At 42.8% G+C, this 25,801-nt stretch overlaps 1 protein-coding gene across 3 annotated transcripts in view; it reads left to right on the forward strand.

The window, feature by feature from the left end:
- The window catches only part of prr36b (proline rich 36b), a 53,593-nt gene that overhangs the window by 11,949 nt on the left and 15,843 nt on the right, over nucleotides 1–25,801 (forward strand). For all 3 annotated transcript variants that reach the window (XM_061700916.1, XM_061700918.1, XM_061700917.1), the window contains exons 2-5: nucleotides 5,578–6,262; nucleotides 6,601–6,679; nucleotides 20,139–20,353; nucleotides 21,483–25,325. In XM_061700916.1, coding sequence (XP_061556900.1) covers nucleotides 5,656–6,262; nucleotides 6,601–6,679; nucleotides 20,139–20,353; nucleotides 21,483–25,325 — 4,744 coding nt within the window. In that variant the 5' untranslated portion in view covers nucleotides 5,578–5,655. The remainder of the gene's footprint in view (nucleotides 1–5,577; nucleotides 6,263–6,600; nucleotides 6,680–20,138; nucleotides 20,354–21,482; nucleotides 25,326–25,801) is intronic.

Here is a 25,801-nt window from a genome sequence, read left to right on the forward strand (position 1 = left end):
CGACTGTGAGGCACATGTGCTAACCACTGCTGTATATGTGTATGTGAAATGAACATAATGATGAACATAAAATAATTAGGCTTTACACGATCACGATTTTTGGGGCTGATCACTGATCACCGATCAGGGAGTTGAAAAAACCATAACCGATCACCGATCCGATCACAAGATGGAGGAATGTGTCTATTTAAATAACCTGTTCATTTACTGTATATACTTGTATATTTAATTGCTCAAAAATTATATTTACAATAAATAATGTATCTTTGTTCATCTATTTATGCCAGTGAGGCATAGTAACAGACAGAACAAATGAATGGTCTTCTATTAGATGGCAGGAAGTACATACAGTAATGTATGCACATTTTGTGACATTTTTGTTTGTTGGTGTTCCGTGAGATTTTTGTAAAAAAAAAAAAATATATATATATATATATATATATATATATATATATATATATATATATATATATATAAAATAAGATTGTAAAATATGTTCCTTGGCTCCATAAAGGTTGGAAATCAATGCTCTAGTCAGATCGTGTATTCTAATCAGTCAGGTCAAACCAACATTACATTACAGAAATAATGGGTGTTAACTTACTGTAATTAAATTACTTTATTTTTAATTAAATTGCTTCACCCACACCGAAACATTAGAGCATGATTTGACAGAATGGCGGCATGTTTACGTCCAACCGTTCGTGGTACCACTAGCTTGCTAGGCTACATAACGTTTTGTTGCCTGCTTGCGAGCCGTATTGTATTCAAAGTACGGGAACATACCTCAAGCAAGCCTTAAACGAACGTCCTCTCCTGTCCTGATCACCGGTGACCACCAACACACGTTTTTCACCATTTTGTCCTTATAATACAAAGTCGACTATACTCTTGTTGTCGTCGCCACGGTAAAGAGTGTATCCAGTCGCATTTGAATTGACAAGATAAAGCCCAATGATCGTAAAAAACGGGATGCGGTGGTATCGGAATACAATATTTTATTGCAGTAGTCTGACATAGTGCAATCGTGAAATTGCAAATTTGTCTTGTAGTCTGGCATTACTTGTCGTCTGTCTCAGACGTGTTATCTGTTCCACACCGCTGACTTTTTTGAAAAAATAACTTTATTGGCTGTCAGATATTTCCAATACTCCATCAAAAGACACGAGAAAAGGCTAAAAATATACTAGCTTTTGGATTAAAATATACTGTGCACGATGGCGACGCGGAGTAAATGTCATTGATCGGATCGGCGAATTATGACATTGAAGCCGATCAGGATAAAATGCAAAATATGGGCCGATACCGATCAGCCTGATAAAATCGGTGTAAAGTCTATAAATAATGAACAATAAACTGGTTCTTACCAACTCTTGCTGCATAGGGTGTTTCCATACCCAATGATTGATTTTTCTAATTCAAATCAGTTGAAGCGTTGGTGAATTTAGTAATTTCCCAGCCTGTTCAGTTAATTTTCACACAATAGAAGGAATCCACCAAAATGAAAATGGGTATAGCACAGAAAAGACTTGTCCTTCGTTGGTATCTATCAGTGTAAAAACAGACATGCTTAAGAAGGAAGCTTAAGAAGGAAGTAAAGGTAAGACAAGATGATGACCTGTCTACATACTCAACCAAACACATGTTCACTAAACCCACAATCTACAGTAATTAATTTACACTCTACCCAAAGTTACAGTATCTTACCATTATGCAATTTAAGGTCAAACCTGATTCGTTTATTGACCATTTGAATTGGATTGAGGCTGGATCACTTTTTCATCACCATTTAAAAGTGCCTAAAATTTGGACCAGTATCGTGACCACATCTTCCACTATTTGCTTAACTGAAGGATGTGAAGTATGAAGCTTCTATTTTTCTGCAAAGGAGTACAAATGTGTTGGCTGAACCAGTAAAGTAGGTACAGTGATCTTTCCTTCATATTCTTACTTTTTCCATCTGTAGGTGTACAACTGATGTGACTTACAAAAGGCTGTTATGCCTCATTTGTCAAAAGGACATTCTCCCAGAAGCTTTATGGCCGGTCAATTTGCATAAGTGTGTATGGTTTTTTTTAATCATTGAGGCTGTCCATGAATGTTTGTTTTTGCTATTTGCTTAAACTGTTTTAGTTTTTAATCTGCATCTGGTGCTTGGATTTTTTTTTTCCTCCCAACTATGGTCCAAGTGATCTTGGCAGGGAAAGTGTCGTATATTTTATTTTCTCTTCTCTTCTATTTCCTCACACCAGTACATTTGTTAGCCTCCTGTTAAAATCTGTTGCTCTGTTGGCATTTAAAATCCCCCTGTGACTAAAGGGTTGGGCACATGTAGCTTTTCTCACTGCCACCCGTTGTCATCTGCTTAACTTCTCAGGTTGTTCTAGGTGGCAGCCTGTTGGAATTGCAGTCTGTATGACATTGCATATTCTGGTTGCATGTTTTTTTGTGCTTTGCCTCTCCCCCTCTGGCCTTGCTCAGCTGCTCTGGCCATCTGTGCAAAGGCAAAAGGGATTGAGTGCGAAGAGTTGTGTTGGTGGGGACTTTGGGGTGGGGAAAATTGAAAAGGTTTGCTAAAAAGTGATGACATTTAGTTTGGAACATGTGTAAGAGAGGACTGAAGAAGGATAGAGAGAGATGAGAGAACAAATTGTTTTCACAAAGTTTTGGAGCGCCACGATGATGATATGTCACCTTCCAGAAATAGGACAGTGACTTTGTGCCATAAAAGTTTACGTCAGTGGAAACTAGGATGACAAAACATGTCTGGATTTCAGAGTTAGACTAGCAAATACCACCCCATGGTGAGCTCATTTTGTTCACGTTTTGTTTTTTTCCTTTTCTGCTCCTCTTTCCCACCCGCCCCTTTGTTCCCATGCTCCACAGGCCAAACATCCTCCTCTGAGTTGGCCTCTGCTTTGCCTTAAAGGTTGCCTCACAACCAAAAGCCAGCTAATCATTCCATTTGTAAATATTTCCTGCTCGTCCTCCCACCTCTTGTCTCCCATTTTCCTCACCCCATTCCAATGGAAAGTAGCTGATGAAACAAAATGAGAAGCAGTTGTAATATTGATGCTGACAACATATGACAGCTTTTATCACATATGGTTGCCCTTTATCTCCCCCCATATGCTTCACATCCTGTCTCTTGTCCTCAGTTGTTCATGTGACTTCTCTGTCATCTGTTTGTGAGTCTGTCTGCAGCATTATAGTATTGACCCACTTACACCCATCTAAGAATTTTCTTACCTGACCTTTCTGTGTGTACCAGTATTATTAGCTTACATAAAGTGTGAATTGGGCTTTATTGTCCGTGAAAAATTTGCTACTCTTATTGCAGGAAGGATAAGGGTGTGCTAAAGCTTATTGCCCTCCTTTAAGTTTACTACTGCTGAAAACAAATCACTTACGTAAGTGTGGCTGACATGATTTAGCATCAGGACAAAGTAAGTCATCACAGTAGCTACAATAACCAAGTGCAGAAGTATGTGTTTTTAAGAATCACATTGAGTGGGCCACGTGCCATTGTGGTGTCATATGCTGCAACTCTGGCTGTTGTACAACCCCAATTCCAATGAAGTTGGGACGTTGTGTTAAACAAATAAAAACAGAATACAATGATTTGCAAATCATGTTCAACCTATATTTAAATGAATGCACTACAAAGACAAGATATTTAATGTTCAAACTGATCAACTTTATTGTTTTTAGCAAACAATCATTAACTTAGAATTTTATGGCGGCAACAAGTTCCAAAAAAGCTGGGACAGGGTCATTTTGACCACTGTGTTACGTCACCTTTTCTTTGAACAACATTCAATAAACGTTTGGGAACTGAGGACACTAATTGTTGAAGCTTTGTAGGTGGAATTCTTTTCCATTCTTGCTTGATGTACAGCTTCAGGTGTTCAACAGTCCGGGGTCTCCGTTGTCGTATTTTAGGCTTCATAATGCGCCACACATTTTCAATGGGAGACAGGTCTGGACTGCAGGCAGGTCAGTCTAGTACCCGCACTCTTTTACTACGAAGCCACGCTGTTGTAACACGTGCAGAATGTGGTTTGGCATTGTCTTGCTGAAATAAGCAGGGACGTCCATGAAAAAGACGAAAAAAAGACTTGAATGGCAGCATATGTTTCTCCAAAACCTGTATGTACCTTTCAGCAATACTGGTGCTTTCACAGATGTGTAAGTTACCCATGCCATTGGCACTCACACAGCCCCATACCATCACAGATGCTGGCTTTTGAACTTTGCGTCCATAACAGTCCAGATGGTTCTTTTCCTCTTTGGCCCGGTGGACATGACGTCCACAATTTCCGAAAACAATTTGAAATGTGGACTCGTCGGACCACAGAACACTTTTCCACTTTTCATCAGTCCATCTTAGGTGAGCTTGGGCCCAGAGAAGCCGGCGGCGTTTCTGGGTATTGTTGATAAATTGCTTTTGCTTTGCATAGTAGAGTTTCAGGTTGCACTTATGGATGTAGTGCCAAACTGTATTCACTGACATTGGTTTTCTGAAGTGTTCCTGAGCCCATCTGATGATATCCTTTATACATTGATGTCGGTTTTTGATGCAGTGCCGCCTGAGGGATCGAAGGTCACGGGCATTCAATGTTGGTTTTCGGCCTTGCCGCTTACATGCATTGATTTCTCCAGATTCTCTGAACCTTTTATGTACCGTAGATGATGAAATCCCTAAATTCCTTGCAATTGTACGTTGAGGAACATTGTCCTTAAACATTTCTCACGCACTTGTTCACAAAGAGGTGAACCTCGCCTCATTTTACCTTGTGAATGACTGAGCAATTCAGGGAAGCTCCTTTAATACCCAATCATGGCACCCACCTGTTCCCAATTAGCTTGTTCACCTGTGGGATGTTCCAAACAGGTGTTTGATGAGCATTCCTCAACTTTCTCAGTCTTTTTTGCCACCTGTCCCAGCTTTTTTGGAACATGTTGCAGCCATAAATTTCTAAGTTAATGATTATTTGCTAAAAACAATAACGTTTGTCAGTTTGAACATTAAATATCTTGTCTTTGTAGTGTATTCAATTAAATATAGGGTGAACATGATTTGTAAATCATTGTATTCTGTTTTTATTTGTTTAACACAAGGTCCCAACTTCATTGGAATTGGGGTACTTGTAAAGAAGAAAATCATCACCAAAACACATTCTACGTTTCACTTTTGATATTGCATTGCTCTGCTTGCATCCCTCAGTTTCAAACTTCCAATTTACCATAGCAATTATCGTGAACAAATAATTATTTGTTTGTAGATTGTCTTTAAATGACAGGTAGGTCAGGTTAAATATATCACAGCCATGACACTTTATGCTCCAAACAGCATGTATTCTTTCTTAAATCTTTGTTCAGAATAAAGTTCTTGACAAATCACAATCACATTGTGTGTATGTGTGTGTCTAGCGATGACACCACCTCTAGTCATTGCTTTTTAGGTTTTGACTCCCTATGACAAATAAATTACAGGGAAAGCAAACATGTCTTTTTTATGTCTGGTCTTGCTGTTTTATAACTAACTTTTGTTATTTTTACAATTTGTCTCTGCAGAATAAGACCTGTGTCCAGATCTTTGTCAATTCAATTAGATCTAAGTGAACTGGACAGACCACTTCTCTAGAAGGGGAGATGAAACCAGATGGGGTTATCACAGGAGCACTGGAGCCAATGGAAACTTTAGAATCCAATCCAGTAAATGAGTTATCACCAGGTACAGGGCAGGACCCCAGCCAGACACCCAGTGCAATGGAACAGGAACTAGCACAGCTGACTGACGATGTGGTGCCACCCCAGCAAGAAAAAGCCAAGGAATCGCCAGCTGCCAAGACTAGTAACAAAATCTCTGGAGACTCCAAAGCCAAGACCATGAACAAGACAATGCAGAAAACAAAACCCAGTACAACCAACATGACAAAGACCACACCAGGCCCACGACCCAATATGACCCAGAGCCGCCTATCAAATGGCTTGTCTAAGCCCCAGAGCAACGGTGTGACTAAGAAGACCACACCTGCCCTGGTTAAAAAGAGCACTCCAACTTCAACAGCCCCCAAGAAACTAACAGTTGGGGTCCCAGCCTCTAGGAACACGCCTAAAGTTAATGAAAAAAAAGCTGCATCCCCAGCTAATAATGGTGCGAAGCCCCCAGTGGGAACCACGGCAACTAAGAAGGCAACAACGACAACAGTTAATGGTGTTAAAACCAGCACGGCCACTGCTATTAAAAAGCCCCCAGGTTTGTAAAAATGTCACCATTTAAACCATATAATTCATTTGCTATACATATCTAAAATACATATGTCAGATGAGAGGCTATTAGCAAGATATTCATTAACAGTTTTTTGCAGTTCACAGCTCTAATTGGAAAATGGGATACATTCACACACATTAGACATGCAAGAGTGACGACTGCTTTTGCCCTAGATCCTGATGACATACTGTATGAAAGAAATGTGTCTGACCTATATGGCTAACTGTACCATACATTGTTCTTCACATTCCTCATAATTTCTCCTCTGTTGTCACCTTACCATTTTCTTTCCCCACTCTTTTCACTGCTTTCCTGTGCTACAGCTTCTAAACCTGCCTCTGCAACTTCCACAAAGCCCACCACTGCATCGAAGACAGATAAGCTCCCTGTTTCCAAGACCAGGTAGGTGTGAATGAATGCCAGTTTAAGGCAGAGTAAAAGGGTCTATTAGTGTACAGAGCTTTCTTTGCTGCCAGAGTAAGTTGCACAAACGCTTATTGCAGGAAGCATAAACCATTATAATTCAGAGTTGCCGACCTATAATATACATAATTAGAATATTATACATGAAGATTAGTTATACAGCTTTGTATCAAAACAAATGCTATGTTAATTCAATGTGAGAAAATAATAGGGCCCCCCCTCTGGAGCCAGGCCTGGAGGTGGGGCTCGAAGGCGAGCGTCTGGTGGCCGGGCCTGCATCCATGGGGCCCGGCCGGGCACAGCCCGAAAGGGTAACGTGGGTCCCAATTGCCATGGGCACACCACCTGTGGGAGGGGCCTTAGGGTTGTGGTGCAGTGCGAGCTGGGCGGTGGCCGAAGGCAGGGACCTTGGCGATCCGATCCCCGGCTACAGAAACTGGCTCTAGGCACGTGGAATGTCACCTATCTGGCCGGGAAGGAGCCCGAGCTGGTGTGTGAGGTCGAGAAGTTCCGACTAGATATAGTCAGACTTGCCTCCACACACAGCTTGGGCTTTGGTACTAGTCCTCTTGAGAGGGGTTGGACTCTCTTCCACTCTGTAGTTGCCCACGGTGAGAGGTGCCGAGCAGGTGTGGCTTACTGCCCCCCGGCTCAGTGCCTGTACGTTGGGGTTCACACCGGTGGACGAGAGGGTAGCCTCCCTCCGCCTTCTGGTGGAGGGATGGATCCTGAATGTTGTTTGTGCCTGTGCACCAAACAGCAGTTAAGAGTACCCACTCTTTTTGGAGTCCTTGGAGGGGGTGCTGGAGAGCGCTCCCACTGGGGACTTCATCGTTCTGCTGGGGGACTTCAATGCGCAAGTGGGCAATGACAGTGAGACCTGGAAGTGTGATAGGGAGGAACGGCCCCCCCGATCAAAACCCGAGCGGTGTTCTGTTATTGGACTTCTGTGCTCAACACGGATTGTCCATAACGAACACCATGTTCAAGAATAAGGGTGTCCAGACGTGCACTTGGCACCGGGACACCCTATGTCGCAGTTCAATGATCAACTTTGTGGTCGTGTCATCGGACTTGCGGCCACATGTCTTGGACACTCGGGTGAAGAGAGGGGCGGAGCTGTCAATTGATCACCACCTGGTGGTGAGTTGGCTCCGACGGTGGAGAAAGATGGCAGTCCGACGTGGCAGGCCCAAACGTATTGTGAGGGTCTGCTGGGAATGTCTTGCAGAACCCCCTTTCAGCAGGAGTTTAACCTCCAACAGAACTTTGCTCATGTTACGGGGGAGGCGGGGGACATTGAGTCTGAGTGGACCATGTTCCGCGCCTCCATTGCTGAGGTGGCCGACCGGTGCTGTGGCCGTAAGGTGGTCGGTGCCTGTCGTGGCGGCAATCCCCGAACCCGTTGGTGGACACCAACGGTGAGGGATGCCGTCAAGCTGAAGAAGGAGTCCTATCGGGGCTTTTTGGCCTGTGGGACTCCTGAGGCAGCTGATGGGTACCAGCTGGCCAAGCGGAATGCAGCTTTGGTGGTCGCTGAAGCAAAAACTCGGGTATAGGAGGAGTTCGGTGAGGCCATGGAGAAAGACTTCCGGACGGCGTCGAGGAAATTCTGGTCCACCACTCGGAGTCTCAGGAGGTGGAAGCAGTGCACCAACAAAACTGTGTATAGTGGGGATGGGGCGCTGCTGACCTCGACTCGGGACGTTGTGAGTTGGTGGGGAGAATACTTCGAAGACCTCCTCAATTCCACCGACACGCCTTCCCATGAGGAAGCAGAGTCTGGGTTCTCTGAGGTGGGCTTTCCTATCTCTGGGGTTGAGGTCACCGAGGTGGTTAAAAAGCTCCTTGGTGGCAAGGCCCCAGGGTGGATGAGATTCGCCCGGAGTTCCTAAAGGCTCTGCATGTTGTGGGGCTGTCCTGGTTGACATGCCTCTGCAACATCGCGTGGACAACGGGGACAGTGCCTCTGGATTGGCAGACATGGGTGGTGGTCCCCCTTTTTAAGAAGGAGGACCGGAGGGTGTGTTCCAACTACAACGGGATCACACTCCTCAGCTTCCCTGATAAGGTCTATTCAGGTGTGCTGCAGACGAGGGTCTGTCGAGAAGTCAAAACTCAGATCCAGGAGGAGCAGTGTGGTTTTCGCCCTGGCCAGGGAACAGTGGACCAACTCTAGACCCTCGGCAGTGTCCTCGAAGGTGCATGGGAGTTTGCTCAACCAGTCTATATGTGTTTTGTGGACTTGTAGAAGGTGTTCGACCGTGTCCCTCGGGGAGTCCTGTGGGGGGTGCTTCGGGAGTATGGGGCTGTTTGGTCCTTGATACGGGCTGTTTGGTCCCTGTACGACTGCAGTCAGAGTTTGGTCCGCATATCCGGCAGTAAGTTGGACTCGTTCCCGGTAAGGGATGGACTCCGCCAAGTCTGCCCTTTGTCACTGATTCTGTTCATAACTTTTATGGACAGAATTTTAAGGTGCAGCCGAGGCGTAGAGGGGGTTCACTTTGGTGGCCTCAGTATTGCATCTCTGCTTTTTGCAGATGATGTGGTTCTGTTCGCTTCATGGTGATGTAGCACAGTGGTAAAAATGACCCTGTCCCAACTTTTTTGGAACGTGTTGCAGCCATAACATTCTAAGTTAATGATTATTTGCTAAAAACAATAAAGTTTAGCAGTTTGAACATTAAATATCTTGTCTTTGTATTCAATTAAATATAGGTTGAACATGATTTGCAAATCATTGTATTCTGTTTAGCGGCACGGTGGCCGACTGGTTAGAGCGTCAGCCTCACAGTTCTGAGGACCCAGGTTCAATCCCCGGCCCCGCCTGTGTGGAGTTTGCATGTTCTCCCTGTGCCTGCGTGGGTTTTCTCCGGGCACTCCGGTTTCCTCCCACATCCCCAAAACATGCATTAATTGGAGACTTTAAATTGTAGGCATGACTGTGACTGTGAGTGCGAATGGTTGTTTCTATGTGCCCTGCGATTGGCTGGCAACCAGTTCAGGGTGTACCCCGCCCCCTGCCCGATGACAGCTGGGATAGGCTCCAGCACGCCTGTGACCCTAGTGAGGAGAAGCGGCTCAGAAAATGGATGGATGTATTCTGTTTTTATTTGTTTAACACAATGTCCCAACTTCATTAGAATTGGGGTTGTATAATAATTCAGCTCTTAACATTACATTGATACTGAACATGTATTCCTACAGTCAAGCAGTGAGTTGCACATACAGTTGTGAATAGAGAAAGTTATGAAGTGTTGGTTTTTCAGTGCTTTGTTAAAATATCAAGTATTTTCAAGTCAGTGGGTTCAAGTCCAAGTTAAGTCACGCGTCACTGCTGTTCAAGTCCAAGCCGAGTTGCAAGTCTTTTAACATACTGTCAAGGCAGTCAAAAGTCATCAAATTTATGATTTGAGTCCAAGTCATGTGACTTGAGTCCACAACTCTCGTAAAATGATCTATGCAATGATTTAGGAAATTTTATTTCCCACCAATAAGGAGTTGGCTGGGCTTCTTTTAGCAATGGGTTCACAAAGGTCCCTTTTTGTTAAATAAATACAGCCGATAGGAATAAGGGACAATGATATCCCACGAAGAGGCTTGCTGGGGCCACCAACCACCTGATGTTGAAACAAGTCTTAGAGGAATGCCTTGAAGAGGCTTAAGCATTTTACACGTCTGTGTGTATGGAAACATGGTTCAGTCAGAGAAATGTGCGCAAAACTGTTCATCATTTGACATAAACATTTTTTTTTTTTTAAATGGGATTGTCAATTGGTGTCACTAGTAGGACTCTCCCACTTTACACCAGGGTAAAGTAAGTTCATCCTTTGTAAAAAGTAATTATAATACATTAAATCACAGTAACTTGAAATCTGTAAAGTAATGGAATTAAGTGGACAGTGAGCTACACTGAATTACAGGCCTCAGTTTCAAAGCAGGATGTGCCCTCTGGGCGCCTCCCCCTTCTACCTGCCTTGGGTGGCAGTTGGATTGTGGAGATTACACTCAGATTATAGCTTTATTCAGTGGTAGATGCGTAAACAGCTCATTAAAAGTCTTACACAAGGGCATGATGGTCATTGCTTCTATAGCAGAGAACTCTCACTGTGCCATCTTGTCATTCATTCATTCAACTATCAATCAATTTCTTCCAATCTTCTTTAAATTATAAGTTTTTATTTCAAATAGGCGGCACGGTGTGCGACTGGTTAGAGCGTCTGCCGCACAGTTCTGAGGACCGGGGTTCAATCCCCGGCCCCGCCTATGTGGAGTTTGCATGTTCTCTCCGAGCCTGCGTGGGTTTTCTCCGGGCACTCCGGTTTCCTCCCACATCCCAAAAACATGCATGGTAGGTTCATCGATAACTCTAAATTGCCCGTAGGTGTGAAGGTGAGTGCAAATGGTTGTTTGTTTATATGTGCCCTGCGATTGGCTGGCAACCAGTTCAGGGTGTACCCCGCCTCCTGCCCGATGATAGCTGGGATAGGCTCCAGCACGCCCGTGACCCCAGTGAGGAGAAGAAAATGGATGGATGGATGGATATTTCAAATACAGATTCATCGATTAATGTAAATCCTATCTATAACAGAGACCTTTTTCTAAATGTTGTTGGAACTTGGACATGAAGCGTGCATTATAAATATTTAAACATGTAGCAATATCTCAATTGATACACATTTAAACTATTTTTAAACTAGCACATGTTTACGTGGCCTAATTTTTTATAATAGTTTATTTTATGGTGGCTGGAATTGCGAGAAAAAACCCAAAAACTAAGTAAATGGTCAGGACAACCTAATTTTTCAAGGTGACTACTGGTAATTACAAGATTATGATGTCAAAAAAAGCTAATTATAAAGTTAAGATGTAATTAACAATAAATATTTGTATACATTTTTATATGATCTGGATAACAAGCAAAAACCTAGATATACACTGGACCCAGGCTCCTCACAGGGACATAGGGTCCGACCGCAAAGAGCAGAAATCTGTGACTAATTGATGGACATTATAATTCAGAGTTGCCAACCTGTACAAATTCACTTCCAGAACAATTTGTCCAAATTTGTCTGAATTTCCATACTTTCAAAATTTCGTCAAGAACATTTCCGTGCAACAGTCATAATCTTAATCGTTAATAAATGATGTCTTCAATATTTGCCATTTTAATGTTTTTATTACATCAACCTTGTAATGGTGGGCGCAGTTGCAGCCTGAATCAAAGTGCCAGTATATGAGATGTCGACATTCCATCATCCAAAATATCTGTGTCTATGGATGAATTCACCTTTGCCAATTCTATTTTCCCCCCCAAAAAAACGCAAGTCTATTCAAGCAGAGTAATCAAATTTCAAACATCAAAATTTCAATTCAGCGCTCTGCAAACAAACAAATGACATTGGTGAGAGACTTAATTGGATATTTTATATATGGACAATAGTTTTTGTTTCTATTTTGTGCAATGTACAAGAAGAAATGGAATTACGTCTTCTCTTGCATGCTACTTATCCATCCATCCATCCATCCATCCATCCATTTTCTACAGCCCGTATCCTCCCGAGGCGTGCTGGAGCCTATCCCAGCTAACTGCGGGCAGGAGGCGCACCCTGAACTGGTTGCCAGCCAATCGCAGGGTACATATAAACTTTTTTTTCCAATATCCGGAACAATCAGTGTTATTACCGTAATGAATCAACGTTCAGTAATTTCCGTAACAAAATATGGACATCCGTAGCAACTCTAATAATTGCACTGAAAAATAAAAATAAAATGTAACCCCATAAATTCTTTAATAAGTGGTAATATACCGCCAATAAGTGTTTTCCACGGAAAATGGATGCCCCCCCCAAAAAACTAAACTTTAAAAAACATTTTTAAAAGAAAAATAATTGGGCGGCACGGTGAGCGCACAGTTCTGAGGACCCGGGTTCAAATCTGGCCTCGCCTGTGTGGAGTTTGGATGTTCTCTCGTGCCTGTGTGGGTTTTCTCCGGGTACTGCGGTTTCCTCCCACATCCCAAAAACACGCATGGTAGGGTAATTGAAGATTATTAAATTATCCGTAGGTGTGAATGTGAGTGCGAATGGTTGTTTGTTTGTATGTGCCCTGCGATTGGCTGGCAACCAGTTCAGAGTGTACCCTGCCTCTCACCCGAAGATATCTGGGATAGGGTCTAGCACACCCCCAACCAGGAAAAGTAATTGGGAAAAAAAACACAACCTTAGGAAGGATAAGGATTTCAGAAAATAGATGGATGGACATTTTTGTGAGCATGGCCGAAAAATCATGGTTTTCCATACAATCTACAGACACGGTTTTATCAGAATCATCTTTATTTTGCCAAGTATGTCCAAAAAACACACAAAGAATTTGTCTCCGGTAGTTGGAGCCACTCTCTGTAAATTCTGGAATTAAAAGCACATATAGCCTGCTAACCTTACCCAACACACTCATAATACAAGGAGGAACAAATTGAAGTCATTATCAATGTTTAGCTAAGCTTGTTATACCATATAGTGCCTTTTTCTTTGTCGTTTGTTTGGGTTTGTGCTGGTTCGCTAGCTAACAACCAATCAGAGTGATCAATTGTCACCGACGGGCGACGCCATTTTGAAAATTGAATCTGGCGAAAACGCAGAGGACGAAATGTGCTAGCCACGCGTGAAAACTGCCCAGCGACGACGGCTCATTAATTTACTGCTCAAAAAAATGCACAGGCCCCCTGAGTACTTTGCCCCTCTACTCCACAAGCCCTTCCGCCGCCGTGTCCACAACTATCCATCTATGCATCAATTTTCAGAGCCGCTTATCCTCACTAGGGTTGCGGGTGTGCTGGAGCCAATCTCAGCTGACTTCGGGTGAGAGGCGGCACACACAACTAATTACTCATTAAGCGATCCCACAACTTCCGTGTTCGGACTCAGGAGACGACCACGCTATTACTACATGCGCTGTTGAGCCGATGACACGTCAGCCAATCAGTGCAGCATGCACGTGTCACATGATGCATATTGCAGTACCAAAGGCTTTTAGGTAGATTTTACTAGATTTTTTTGGTAACACTTTTTACTGTTGTCAAATACAGTAGGTGGTGTAGGTAAAGTTTACCCTATATTTTAGGGTATGCTATCTATCTAAAATAATAATGTATATTTTAGATAATTTTCATAGATTATATTTACCACTCTCCAATATATATATTTTTTTTGAGTGTAGAAAAATGTATCAGTTCTCAAGCAAGATTATTATTTACTAATGATTTAGGTTTTGTCAATTTAAAGATGCTGCATTTGTGTAGTAAAGTCAAATGTGCTACATTCACAAGACATGTAGCCCAGAAAATCTTTCCAAATCACAGAACCATGCACCCTTTGGGGCAGGCGCTAAGTGTGCGTGCATGTCAGTATTCCTGCATGTGATGTGTTTTGACAAGGACAAACATTTCTCCTTTAATTATATTTTGCCCTTTTCCTACCTTGCTCAAATCCTTAATTCAAGCCTGCTATTAGCAGAGCTTTAGAGTGCTTGACAGCCACATTAATTGCCTCGCCAGACTTGCCCTGCCTTCGTAGTTGTCACTCAGGCACTTGTCACTCACGCACTTGTCCATTCCTTTTTTTCCAGTGTAACACTGATGCTCACTTGATTTGCACAGAAAGCTGCATGCAGTTGAATGGCAAAGGCAAGTCACTAAGTGACATTAGACTCATTCAAAGCCTCAAAAATTTAAATAATTTCCTTAGGCTGATGACATTAGCTCTACACTACCGTTTCCGTTTGTTTTTCTTGATGGCTGTGGGGCGAGGGTTATGTGCTGCAGAGCTTCTTTAACAAGGTGTATTTTCTGTGTCCTGTATACAATATGTGCTGCTTATGCCTCCATAGTGGGAACAGCGTATCATTACAGAGCATGCTCATTTGTCAGTGTATTACTCAGTACGATACTGGAATGAAAAGGAGACGGAAGGGCTAAACGTGGTGCATTCACAGGGGCCTGCTTTCCCTGCAGGTGCTGCACAGTGAAGTGAAACAAAAATGGTGGTGTGTACTGTATAAGAGCTGCATACACAATGCGTTGTGTCCTGGGTGTCGTGCATGGCGCATGGAGAGAGAGAGAGAAAGAAGTCATAGTTCGAGTAAAGCAGCCGTGACCATGTAGTCTATACTGTACATACGTGGGTGAGAAAAATATTATCTTTTAGGACAGTGGTTCTCAAACCTTTTACATAAAGTACCACCTAAAAAAGTACTTAGATCTCCAAGGACCACCATGATAACCAACATTAAAATACAGCAACTTAGTCGGCCCAAGTGTCCATCCAAAAATAGATGTTTTACTCCTACAAAGTATGTGTACTATTATTTGTAAGCCAGTGTAACATTTTGCACACACATTAACACTCCACTTAAGTATCAAGCCATCCATTGTTTTTTTGTACTCACTTATCCTCATTAGGGCCAGGGGTGAGCTGAGCTAAATTACTTAAATAATGACTACATTAAAATGTATTGCATACAAAGGTTCAATACAAATTGTAACTACGTAAATGTTTTCAAGCAAACAGTTATTAAATATTAAATGCAAATGTTTTTAAACTTAAAAGTTTAATACAACTGTATTGTACCTAGGTAGTGATGATTTCATAAACCACATAACCACATAAACCACTAGAGGCACTTGTTCCACGCTTTGAGAATCACTGTTTTAGGACATTAAAGGATAAAACAAGGGCATTGCATTTGTCTGTATTTCAGGTTCAAACTCGGACCATGCAGCCGGTCAGGTTTTTATTTTGGACATCAGGTGAACTTTCAATTCTGCTTTTATTTTCCTGTGATTCACTCAGCCGCCCATTCTCTCATTAGTCTTGGTCTTTTTCTCATTGATGGTCCCTCTGGGATAGTAAATTATTGCAGCGGATTCAATTCAACCCCCCTTGTGATCTAACAAATTGCCGCTGATGTAATGGTCTAACAGTAAATGCGTGTGGTCATCAGGTTTCTTGCCCAGACACTGTGGCAGGGGCTGTAAATCATTTGTCCTGCTCTGGGTGTGACCAATGACTGTGCAATGCAGTCTTTCATTGCCTTGATTTTATAGAAGTGGAACTGCAGACCTTATTAGCAAATGGGTATCATGGCTATCAGTGGGAGGGGTACATCGAAAGGGAGCATGAATAAAGCATTGGTGTCGTAGTGGTTTAAATGTAAAAGGTTTTTTTTATGCATGACCAATATGATAATATTTTGACATTTCTTTTTCTTTCTACTAGGGCAACAGTAGTTAAGAGTTATGATGTAAAGTGAAACCTCTTAGTGTGAACACTAGGCAGGAGGCTGGTCATCCTGACTTTGTTCTGATTTTGAAACATATTTTTTCTACTTTTTTATTTTATTATTTAGAATTAATCGGTTCCAGGCTCAACTACTGTCATCATAAAATCTTAAACAATAAACAGATAATATTTTGCGTAACATTTTAAAAGTCATACAGTTGTGAAAATAAATTAACCTCCCTGTGTACAATACCTGTATTGTATTGTACTGTACTGTATAGGACGTTAAAAAATTGTCTCGTGCACTATGCTGGCATCTCACATGATGTAATTCATGACACCAGCGCATCTTTGTGAAAAAGTGCTGCAAAAAAAAAAGCCAAAGAAAAAACATTACCCACGCCCAGAGTTGTGGATTATACAAGAAATTTGTTCTAAGGATGGTGATGATGACTTCAGATGTTAAACTGTGAATAATTAAAACCAATTCGATACATAGCATATTAACGTATAAATAATGTCTCAAAGTAATTGTACAGACTGATATGTTTTTCACCTCTGCTAAAGAGGTTTTGTTGACAGTGGTTATTGTCTCGTTTTGTTAGCGGGTGTGGCAGTGTTCATGAAAGAAACCAGTACGTTCGTAGAAAGTTTGTTTGTCATTTGTACATTCAAATAGACATTTTAGATTTTTATCGAGGTTTGGTAAAGATGCATATTCAGAAAACCATATCTAGTTCTTACTAAAAGTTCTTTCTGACCATGAAGTACTCCTTTGAACTGAGCCTCTTCATCAGGCCTAATAGCTCTGAAAGGGATTAGTTTAGCTTTGCGACTTACCAAGTGCTGTTGGGCCAACAACAGGACAACACATATGAACAACAGTTTAATGACATCTTGTTGCATCATTCAGTAATGTGTAACCTGGTGTGCTACCCCTTTTCCCGAACTAAATCTGTGGCCATTTTATATTTTGTTTGTGCTACTCTGTGGCATCACTTGCATATGGGCTTGTTTGTGCCCTCCATTTGTCCCAAACAGCACTCCTGTTGTTTTCTTTGTCTTCCAAAACTGATAACTGCGGCATTACACTTGCAGTGTTTACCATTTTAGCTCCAGTGTGACCGAGTTTAACCACCAGTTACCATTGTCTTGGTAGGACACCTGCAGAGAAATGGAAGCAGAGGGAAAAGAGCTGTCATGATCTCATTTGGAGATGAGGATCATTTAACAATAAAATACACAAAGTGCCCTCAGTCGCATGATTGCATCTTACCTGATGTCTCTGCTTCAGGATTAAGATCATGCCTCTATATTTGTGGTGCAAAATTATCATTGATTCATTTTTAATATGATGGCAATGATCTTTCAAAGGGTGGTTTTGGCTGTGCAATACAATTTGTGTTGCCTTTGCTGCGGGCAATGTCCTCATGCATGCTCTGCTCCTTTTGATAATGAATCCCATTATTCAAATCTTAAACTGGCTGGTGGTTGAAGGGGAACAAATCAGCCCCAGCAGGCAGCCATGTTCTCACACAGTTATCCTTTTTTTGGCTGCAATAATTGAGTACATTTGTATTTGCAACAAAGCTAGTGTTATCATTACTCCTCAGGCAAACTTCTTGCTTGCTTCTTGCTGTGTGTGTCTTAGTGTGCCCGTAGCAACTAACCACATGAGTCATCTGATTTTGCATCTCCAGTGCCTTTCTGGGATCCCTGTTTAACATTTACTTCAGCTCTAATGCGCTGTGGTGTAAATGCAGAAAAAAAACAGCTGTTTTTGTTTCCTTGTTTAATAGCTGTGCTTTGTATTTTATATTGGGGCCAAGTGACCTCCTTTCAGTACTACAATATGTCTTCTGTGTCATTCAGCTGTGAAAGCAATCATGATAGCAGAATGAATGGAAGCCTAAAATAATTAAATTATCAATGTAGCACTGTTTTCAGATATTGTTCCAGTTACCAAACATGGGAAGCATCTTGTAATCTCAAAACACACGAGACCCCAACAACTGAGCAACTGTGGCCTGGCCTCGTCTCTTAAATACTGTAACAGATTTTCAGCTATGCTAAATACTCTTTCATTCGCAGAACAAGGCACAGAGATAAGATAATGTGTAATCGGATGAATATTTCTCCCTCAACACTCCTGCTCTCATTTATCTCTCAGTGGACTGGTTCTTTTCCAGCGCTCTATAAAGTAGTCTTGCCATTTCAGATGACCCCTTTACTTTGATGAGCAAACCGATCATGAACACTGTCCTTGAATTTCCCGTCTGCAAAAATATGTAATGCCTGTCTGTATCTTAGATCTGCACAATTAGCTTTGTCCTTTCTTCGTTTGTACTTTCGTCACCTTATTTCTCAAGTGCATAGCTTTAATATAACTTGTGAATGGTCAGGAATGTTTTCCTGAGGGGTGGAATTTGCCATGCAAAACATATCTGATTGACTAGCTGCATTTTATTTCAGAAATGTCTCTATACGTGAACGTACTACCACTTTGATTTGGCAGTTTTCCTAAATGTGTCATAAAACAGAGGACACTCAAAATTTAATATTATCTGATTTAAGGACATCATTGGTTTTGGGTAGTGTTGGTCTTTTTTTTCTGCTGATACCTATGTTTGGTAATGCAATTACTTCTGCCATGTCATCGTCCTGATTTACCTAAATATTCCAACAACCTTGAACGCTGTGTGAACGCAAAACAACAGCGAGAAACTTTTGTCCCAGGAACTAATGTACCACGAAACCAAGTGAAATCATGTTTAGTTTTTTTTTTTCAGTTTTCCAACTAGTGTTTACCATTTTCGTAACAATAGTTATTTGCAATAGTGTTTGTTGAAGATGAGTTTTATAAGAGTGTATAATGTTTTGCAAGGATCTGATGTTCGCCCACATTTCAATACCAGCATATGTGCAGGCAAATAAGCATCTCCCCAACTTTTTAAACTATCCCTGCAAAATATATAGGAACAGAATGCCAAAAGAATATTCAGTCTTTGCTGGTAATTTAATAAGTTATTATGTCACTCTTTTAGCGGTCTTGTCACAACGATTTTGTGGGAATATCAGCATCTAAATTTCAAAACACAACTTTGTCCTTTTGCCACATCCCGTTTAGTTACTGCGTGTTGCCCCTGGGCTTATTTTGTGTTTCCAAAACCATGTTCCATTACTTTTTCCAGATTGTGACCTGGACAAAGTACTTGCTCATACACTATGAGTGTGCTTGTAGGGGAAGCGGAGACGTTTTTTTCCCCCTTTCACTATTAAAGATTAAGTGGCCCCAGCCATCTTCGCATTGCTCACTGTTCTCTTTCTGTCAGTGCTAACTCAAGTCTTTATTTAGAAACTGCCGGTTAGTGTAGCATGTACCCTGAAGACTGCACACCAAAACCTCGTCAGGGCAACTTGATGTAGGTTACTTTACTCAGGCCTGACACACAGTCAGCTTCAGGGCCAGGCAGGCAAGCCTAGCACACAGGCTGATGCATACTGCCTCTCGTGTCATTTCGCCACGGGATAAGGATACTGTCCAGAGACCAAGGATAGCGTGGACGCCAGTTGGGATGTCTCTCTGGGGAGATTGTCATTCACTTACTGTCCCATTTAATGGTTCCTAAGGGAAGATTTTCATGAGCTTGTAGTTGAGAGAGAAGTGTCTGGGCATGTTGTTACAATTTTACAATTTGTTTTTACTATTTTACAAATTGTAGGTGAACTAGATAAACTGAATTTGGATGAGAAGGTGACAAGGAAGCGTATTTACTTCTACAAATCCTAGAAGGAGTAGTTTTCAGGTTAAGATCAATTTCCTTAAACTGCTTATACAAGGATTGGGGCTGATGCCACACCTGTGTAGGGTAAGGTCAGTTTCCGGTCACCACTTAATCAACACTAATCTAATCTAACTCATTAAGAATAGTCTATCCTCATCTTATTAGGTCGAAAGTCTTATATGTATTGTTTTCTTTGGCACTGCACTATTGGTTTAATTTACACTGTTTCTTCAATTATCCCGTTTAACCTGTTATAACACTTACCGACACATGGTCAAAGATTGACTGCTGACTCCTGGCTGAAATTTGAGAGATTGAGAGATGTTCCTTACCTGTGTGCAACTGAAATATTTCACAATTTTGTCCATTCTGCAGACCCACAAGTGGCACAACAGCATCCCGTCCTACCACAGGCTCAACTCGACCACCTTCCACCATCACAACCAAGAGCCCTGCAGCTACACCCAAACCTGCCACCCCTAAAATCTCCACTATCAACAACGCTGTATCCAAATCAGCCTCATCAACTCCCTCTGGTGTCAAAACCTCAGCATCACAAATATCTAGAAACATAATCCCTGCAAAAAAAGGTACACCGTCGACTCAAAAGATATATTCTATAAAATGCAAACCCCTAATCTGAATTTGCATGGAACTTGCCGCATTACTTGGAATCAAATAGAAAACATTTGTTGTCGAACAACCTAAACAAATTGGTGGATAAAAATAAAGAAATTGACAATTGTTCTGAAACTATCATCTAATTCAAGTCCATAAATCCATTTTCCGTACTGCTTATCTTCACTAGGGTCGCGGTCGCGCTGGAGCCTATCCCAGCCGACTCTGGGCGAGAGGCGGGGTACACCCTGAACCTGTCGCCAGCCAATCGCAGGGCACTTATAGACGAACAACCATTCACACTCACATTCACACCTACGGGCAATTTAGAGTCTTCAATTAACTTGCCATGCATGTTTTTGGGATGTGGGAGAAAACCGCAGTACCTGGAGAAAACCCACCCAGACATGGGGAGAACATGCAAACTCCACACAGGCCAGGTTTGAACCCGGGACTTCAGAACTGTGAGGCAGATGTGCTAACCAGCCGCCCACTGTGTCACCCAAATTCAAGTCTTAATAATAAAATGCTTTTTTTGCACACTCCATTGCATAGAGCGTATCCACACTAACGCTATGAGCTATTACGATGGTTAAAGGTTCACAAATATTGGCCTTTACGGTAATAAGAGATCATGGATGGGGTAAATGATGTTGCAGGAATAAAATGACGTTGCCTCAGTGTCAGGACTATTACTGATACGTGGAGAAAAATAAATTGTATTGATTTTGATGGCTGCAGTTTTCTGCTATTTTATATTCTGTGGACTTGTTCAATTCTTACCAGCGATTTGACAAAGAAAACAAGTGCCAGAAGTTTCTCTGCTGCACAAATGGACGAAACAGCGGTTTAGCCTTCACCCTCTGCTGCAGGTCATTAAATTGTAGCCACAGTCAGTCGATACAATGTATTCCCTAAGGCCATGCATATCTTGTCATATTAGATACGAATATACTGTAATGACTAATGTACACTGTAATGAATAGTTTTTTATCTATCACCACAGGAAACGTTAGTATTGACTTAAATACTTTTTGTCCCTATTATATGGTATTATTTTCATAATATTGTTTTGATAATACTATTTGTTTTCCTCCATAGATGTTACCAAATCTGCCACCCCAGCAACCAAAAAGCCTGCAGACTCTCCACTTAGCCGACCCTCAACAACAATGAAATCAGTAAAATCTGAGACACCTAAACCAGCTTCAAAATTAGACAATATAGCCAAAAAAACATCTGTAAGTAAAATTGCAGAGGCAAAGACACCAAACCGTTCCAAAACACAAGAGAATAAGTCCACACCTTCCAAGGATGCCTCTAAGACCCCTGTCTCAAAAACAGTGGCAATCAAGAATACCAGCGTCAAGAAAACTGTGGGCAGCAGCACCCCGACACCTGTGAAACGTGGACCCAAAGCAGAGGGAGCTGCTGAAACTGGAAAGGAAATTGCTGCTGCTGTCGCTACTGCTGCAGCAATTGCTAGTGCAGCAGCTACCATTGTAGGGCCAGAAGAGCCACAACCACCAGCAGAAGTGGCCCTGGTGGAATATCTTGGAGATACTGCAGAACAAATTCCTCCTCAGACCCCATCAGCCTTTGCTGTACAAGGAATAATTCCAGAGCCAACTCCAGAACCATCACCAGAACAAGTACATGAACTAACACCAGAAATTCAACAAGAAACATCACCAGAACCAAGCCAAGAACCGACACCAGAACCTGTACAAGAAACTATACCAGAACCCATGAGAAAACCAACGCCAGAGTCCATACCACAACCAACACCAGAATACATTAGAGAACCTACACCAGAATTTATACGAGAACCTACACCAGAGCCTCTCAGAGAACCAACACCACAGCCCATACCACAACCAACACCAGAATACATTAGAGAACCTACACCAGAATTTATACGAGACCCTACACCAGAGCCTGTCAGAGAACCAACACCAGAGCCCATACCACAACCAACACCAGAATACATTAGAGAACCTACACCAGAATTTATACGAGACCCTACACCAGAGGCTGTCAGAGAACCAACACCAGAGCCCATACCACAACCAACACCAGAATACATTAGAGAACCTACACCAGAATTTATACAAGACGCTACACCAGAACCTGTCAGAGAACCAACACCAGAGCCTATACCACAACCAACAGCAGAATCCATTCTTGAACCTACACCAGAGCCTGTCAGAGAACCAACACCAGAACCCCAAAAAGAACAACCACTAGAACTTTTCCAAGAATCATCACCAGAACCTATGAGAGAACTTACACCAGACGCAGTTCAAGAACACAGAACACCAGAATACTTACACCAGATCTCACCACAGCCCCGAGAGCTCACACCAGAACCAATACAAGATTCAAGTCCAGAACCCCTACAAGAGCCCGCAGCACAACCTTTGGGAGAACCAACACCAGAAGCCCTACGAGATCTCACACCAGAACCTATACAAGAACCAAACCATGAAACCCTACTTGAATCAAACCCTGAGCCACTGCAAGAATTGACACCAGAGCCCATGAATGAACTAACTCTGGATCATGCACGCAAAATATCTCCAGAGGTCCTTGATGAAACATTTTCTCAGTTTACAGAGGAGCCACACCTAGAAGCTGAATTAAGTCATGAACCAGCCTACAACTTTCAACACCTGCCACAAAATGACCTTTTCAAATTTGAACAGTCTGTAAGTGAATCAGTTCCCTCCCTTGGAACTACCATCATGTCTCCTCCCTGTTCGCCACCAGGACCTGTTTCTCCTGTCACAGAATCTCAGAATCCCTCTGCTCAGCTGAACGTGGTTATCCAACCAGATCCCTGGAACATGAGCCAGACGGAACCAGGTGATATTGATCTCCAGGGATCTCACAGTATGATGAATTTCCCGACAGAGGAGTATAATGAACAGGATGAGGAATGGGAGACAACGAGAAACGAGGATGAAACAGAGGAAGATGAAAAAGACAATCTGATAACATCCACTCCTCCTTCCACAGAGACCTTCAGTATGATGGGAGAGTCGCAATTGTTGGGTGCCTCACCCATTGAGGATTTTACTTCCAGGGATATGCTGTCGCCTCATGAAAAGGAAGTAGCAGTGGAAAAGGCAGATGAAGAAATAAATGAAGATGATGATGAGGATGAAGAAGATGAGGAACAGAGGAGATTGGGCCATCAGCTTTCCTCTATGATAACTGATATGAGCACATCTCAGCCGTCTGAGGAGTTCCAAATTAGACCTTCAGCTTTTGGTGGTTCTACCGCCTGGCCCTGTGATGACCTGTTGTCAGGAATGGACTCTGAGGATGTTAGCAGCTGCACCAGCAGCCGACAGCAGGGCATGTCTGACCTTAGTAGCACTCAGCACACCGCAATACTGGAAGGTACTCAGAGTTCAGATGCCCTTATTGACTCAAGTCTCCGTGGCTCTGAAGGTGATGGTAACTTCATGGGCTCTCCGAATGTAGAAACCCTGGCCAATGAGGAAGATGATGAAGAGGATGAACGTGTGGATGAAATGGATTTAAGTTCAGAGAGAGCAGAGGGGCATCTTAAGGTGTTCCAGCAGCAGGGACGAGATGAAGACGAAGAGGATGAAGATGTAGAAATGCACAGTGAGGGAGTGACAGAAAGCTGTGATAATGCAGAAGAAGATGACTTTAATGAGGAGGGACATTTAGAGAACCTCAATCGCGCAGATCCACACCCTTGTGTCCCTCCCACCACCTCCTGGGGTCAGACCAACCCCTTTTCTGATACCTGGGCTCAGCCTCAGCCAGCCTCGCTGCTCTCTGTCTCCTCCCCGAGCCCTGTCTCAGATCATGGCGCAGGAGAGTCTGAAAGTCCCACGCAGTCCCCTGCCCAGACTGGTTTGGATTGCAATTCCCCTTTCTTGGCACCTCTGTCAGGGCAAGACTCCGAGCAGCAGCAGTCATTCTATGAGATGGACACCTGCATCCCTGAAGATACTCAGAATATGCTTGCTCCCACAGCTGTAGGCATGTCCCAGTCCGGCACTTTGAGTGGTACAGCACTGGCCATCCACAGCGGCAGCGAGACAAGCACACCAGAAGAACTTTGCGACTACGACAGCAGCTCAGGGGTTGAATCCCGCTCTGAAAAACAGCAGACTCCGGTTCCTGTGTCAGTCCAGCCTGACATGGATCAGGATCTGGGTATTCATTTGGAGAAAGGCGATGGAGAAGAGGAAGAGGCTACGACACTGCCAGCTGATGAGGTCCTGGGAACAGGACCCCCAACTGCTCCAGCATCAGCCCCGTCTTCTCCTACCACCTCTGTAGATGAGGCCAGTGACACCGAGGGTGAGATGCAGATAAATGAACCTGATGTACCAGTGATGATGGATGAAAGAGCTGCATTTGACAGCCCTACTCCGACATGCAATTTGCCTGCTCTTGATGAGGAGGCACGAGAAACACCAGCTGGAGAGGGTGAAGAGGATGGAGGTGGGACCACTCCTCAGTCAGCCAATTCTGTGGCATCCTATGGCTTTGACTGCACCACATCCAACTCTAATGCCCACTCCATGGCTGAAAGCTGTGGAAAGAGCCCGGGGATCTTCTCCTTGGAAAATGAGGAGCAGTTATCCGAGGAGGCCAAGGACCCGTCACTCATCAAGGAGCTTACCCTGCCATCTGATGCTGCTGCTGCTGCTGCTGCACAGGCCGAGGACCTCCTGGGCCGACCTGTGGACCTGATGCCGTTGAGTTTTCCAGAAGATAAACAGCCCAGTCTAGATGACCACCACTACATGCTTGGGGGTGAGATTACAGCACACCACCTCGAGGAGGTGGATCCATTTGAGGCTAGTCATCACCTTGGGCCTGTGGAATCTGCAAATACCGATGAGGGCCAGCCGTCCTACTACTCTACCATATGTGATAAGACTGATTATCTGGAAGGTAATGTATAAGCCCCTCACAAATACCCCTGGAATGCACCTTTTCCCTGCAACCCTCCACCTTTACCTAGTGTTTGTCTTCTCTCCAGTTGGGTTAGTTTGCTTAGAAGAACAAAAAAGGAGAGCAAGATTTTAGGAAATTATTTTAAAACAAATACCGAGGGGATGAAAATGTTTTTTAAACGAAGGCTCCCTCGTCATACTGTTTTGGCCATGGTTTTGAGTCTTCGGCTTAAATTTATCCAATGTATAATAACGGAGGCCATTTTCTAGTTGAATGTTCTTTACAAGTCACAGTGCGTATTCGGTAAAGGGTATTGACTGATTGGTCCAATGTGACTGAACTTTTAAACTAAAAAAAACCCAACAAAAAAACAGATGGAACAAAGTGGACTGTATTTATCCTACTGTTTTTACCAATCAAATGTCAATGTTTTTTGTTTTTGTATTTGGTTATATTTTGTTTCTTTCTGTTCA

This window comes from Phycodurus eques, chromosome 16 (genome assembly GCF_024500275.1).
Source record: "Phycodurus eques isolate BA_2022a chromosome 16, UOR_Pequ_1.1, whole genome shotgun sequence".
In the NCBI taxonomy this organism is placed as follows: Eukaryota; Metazoa; Chordata; class Actinopteri; order Syngnathiformes; family Syngnathidae; genus Phycodurus; species Phycodurus eques.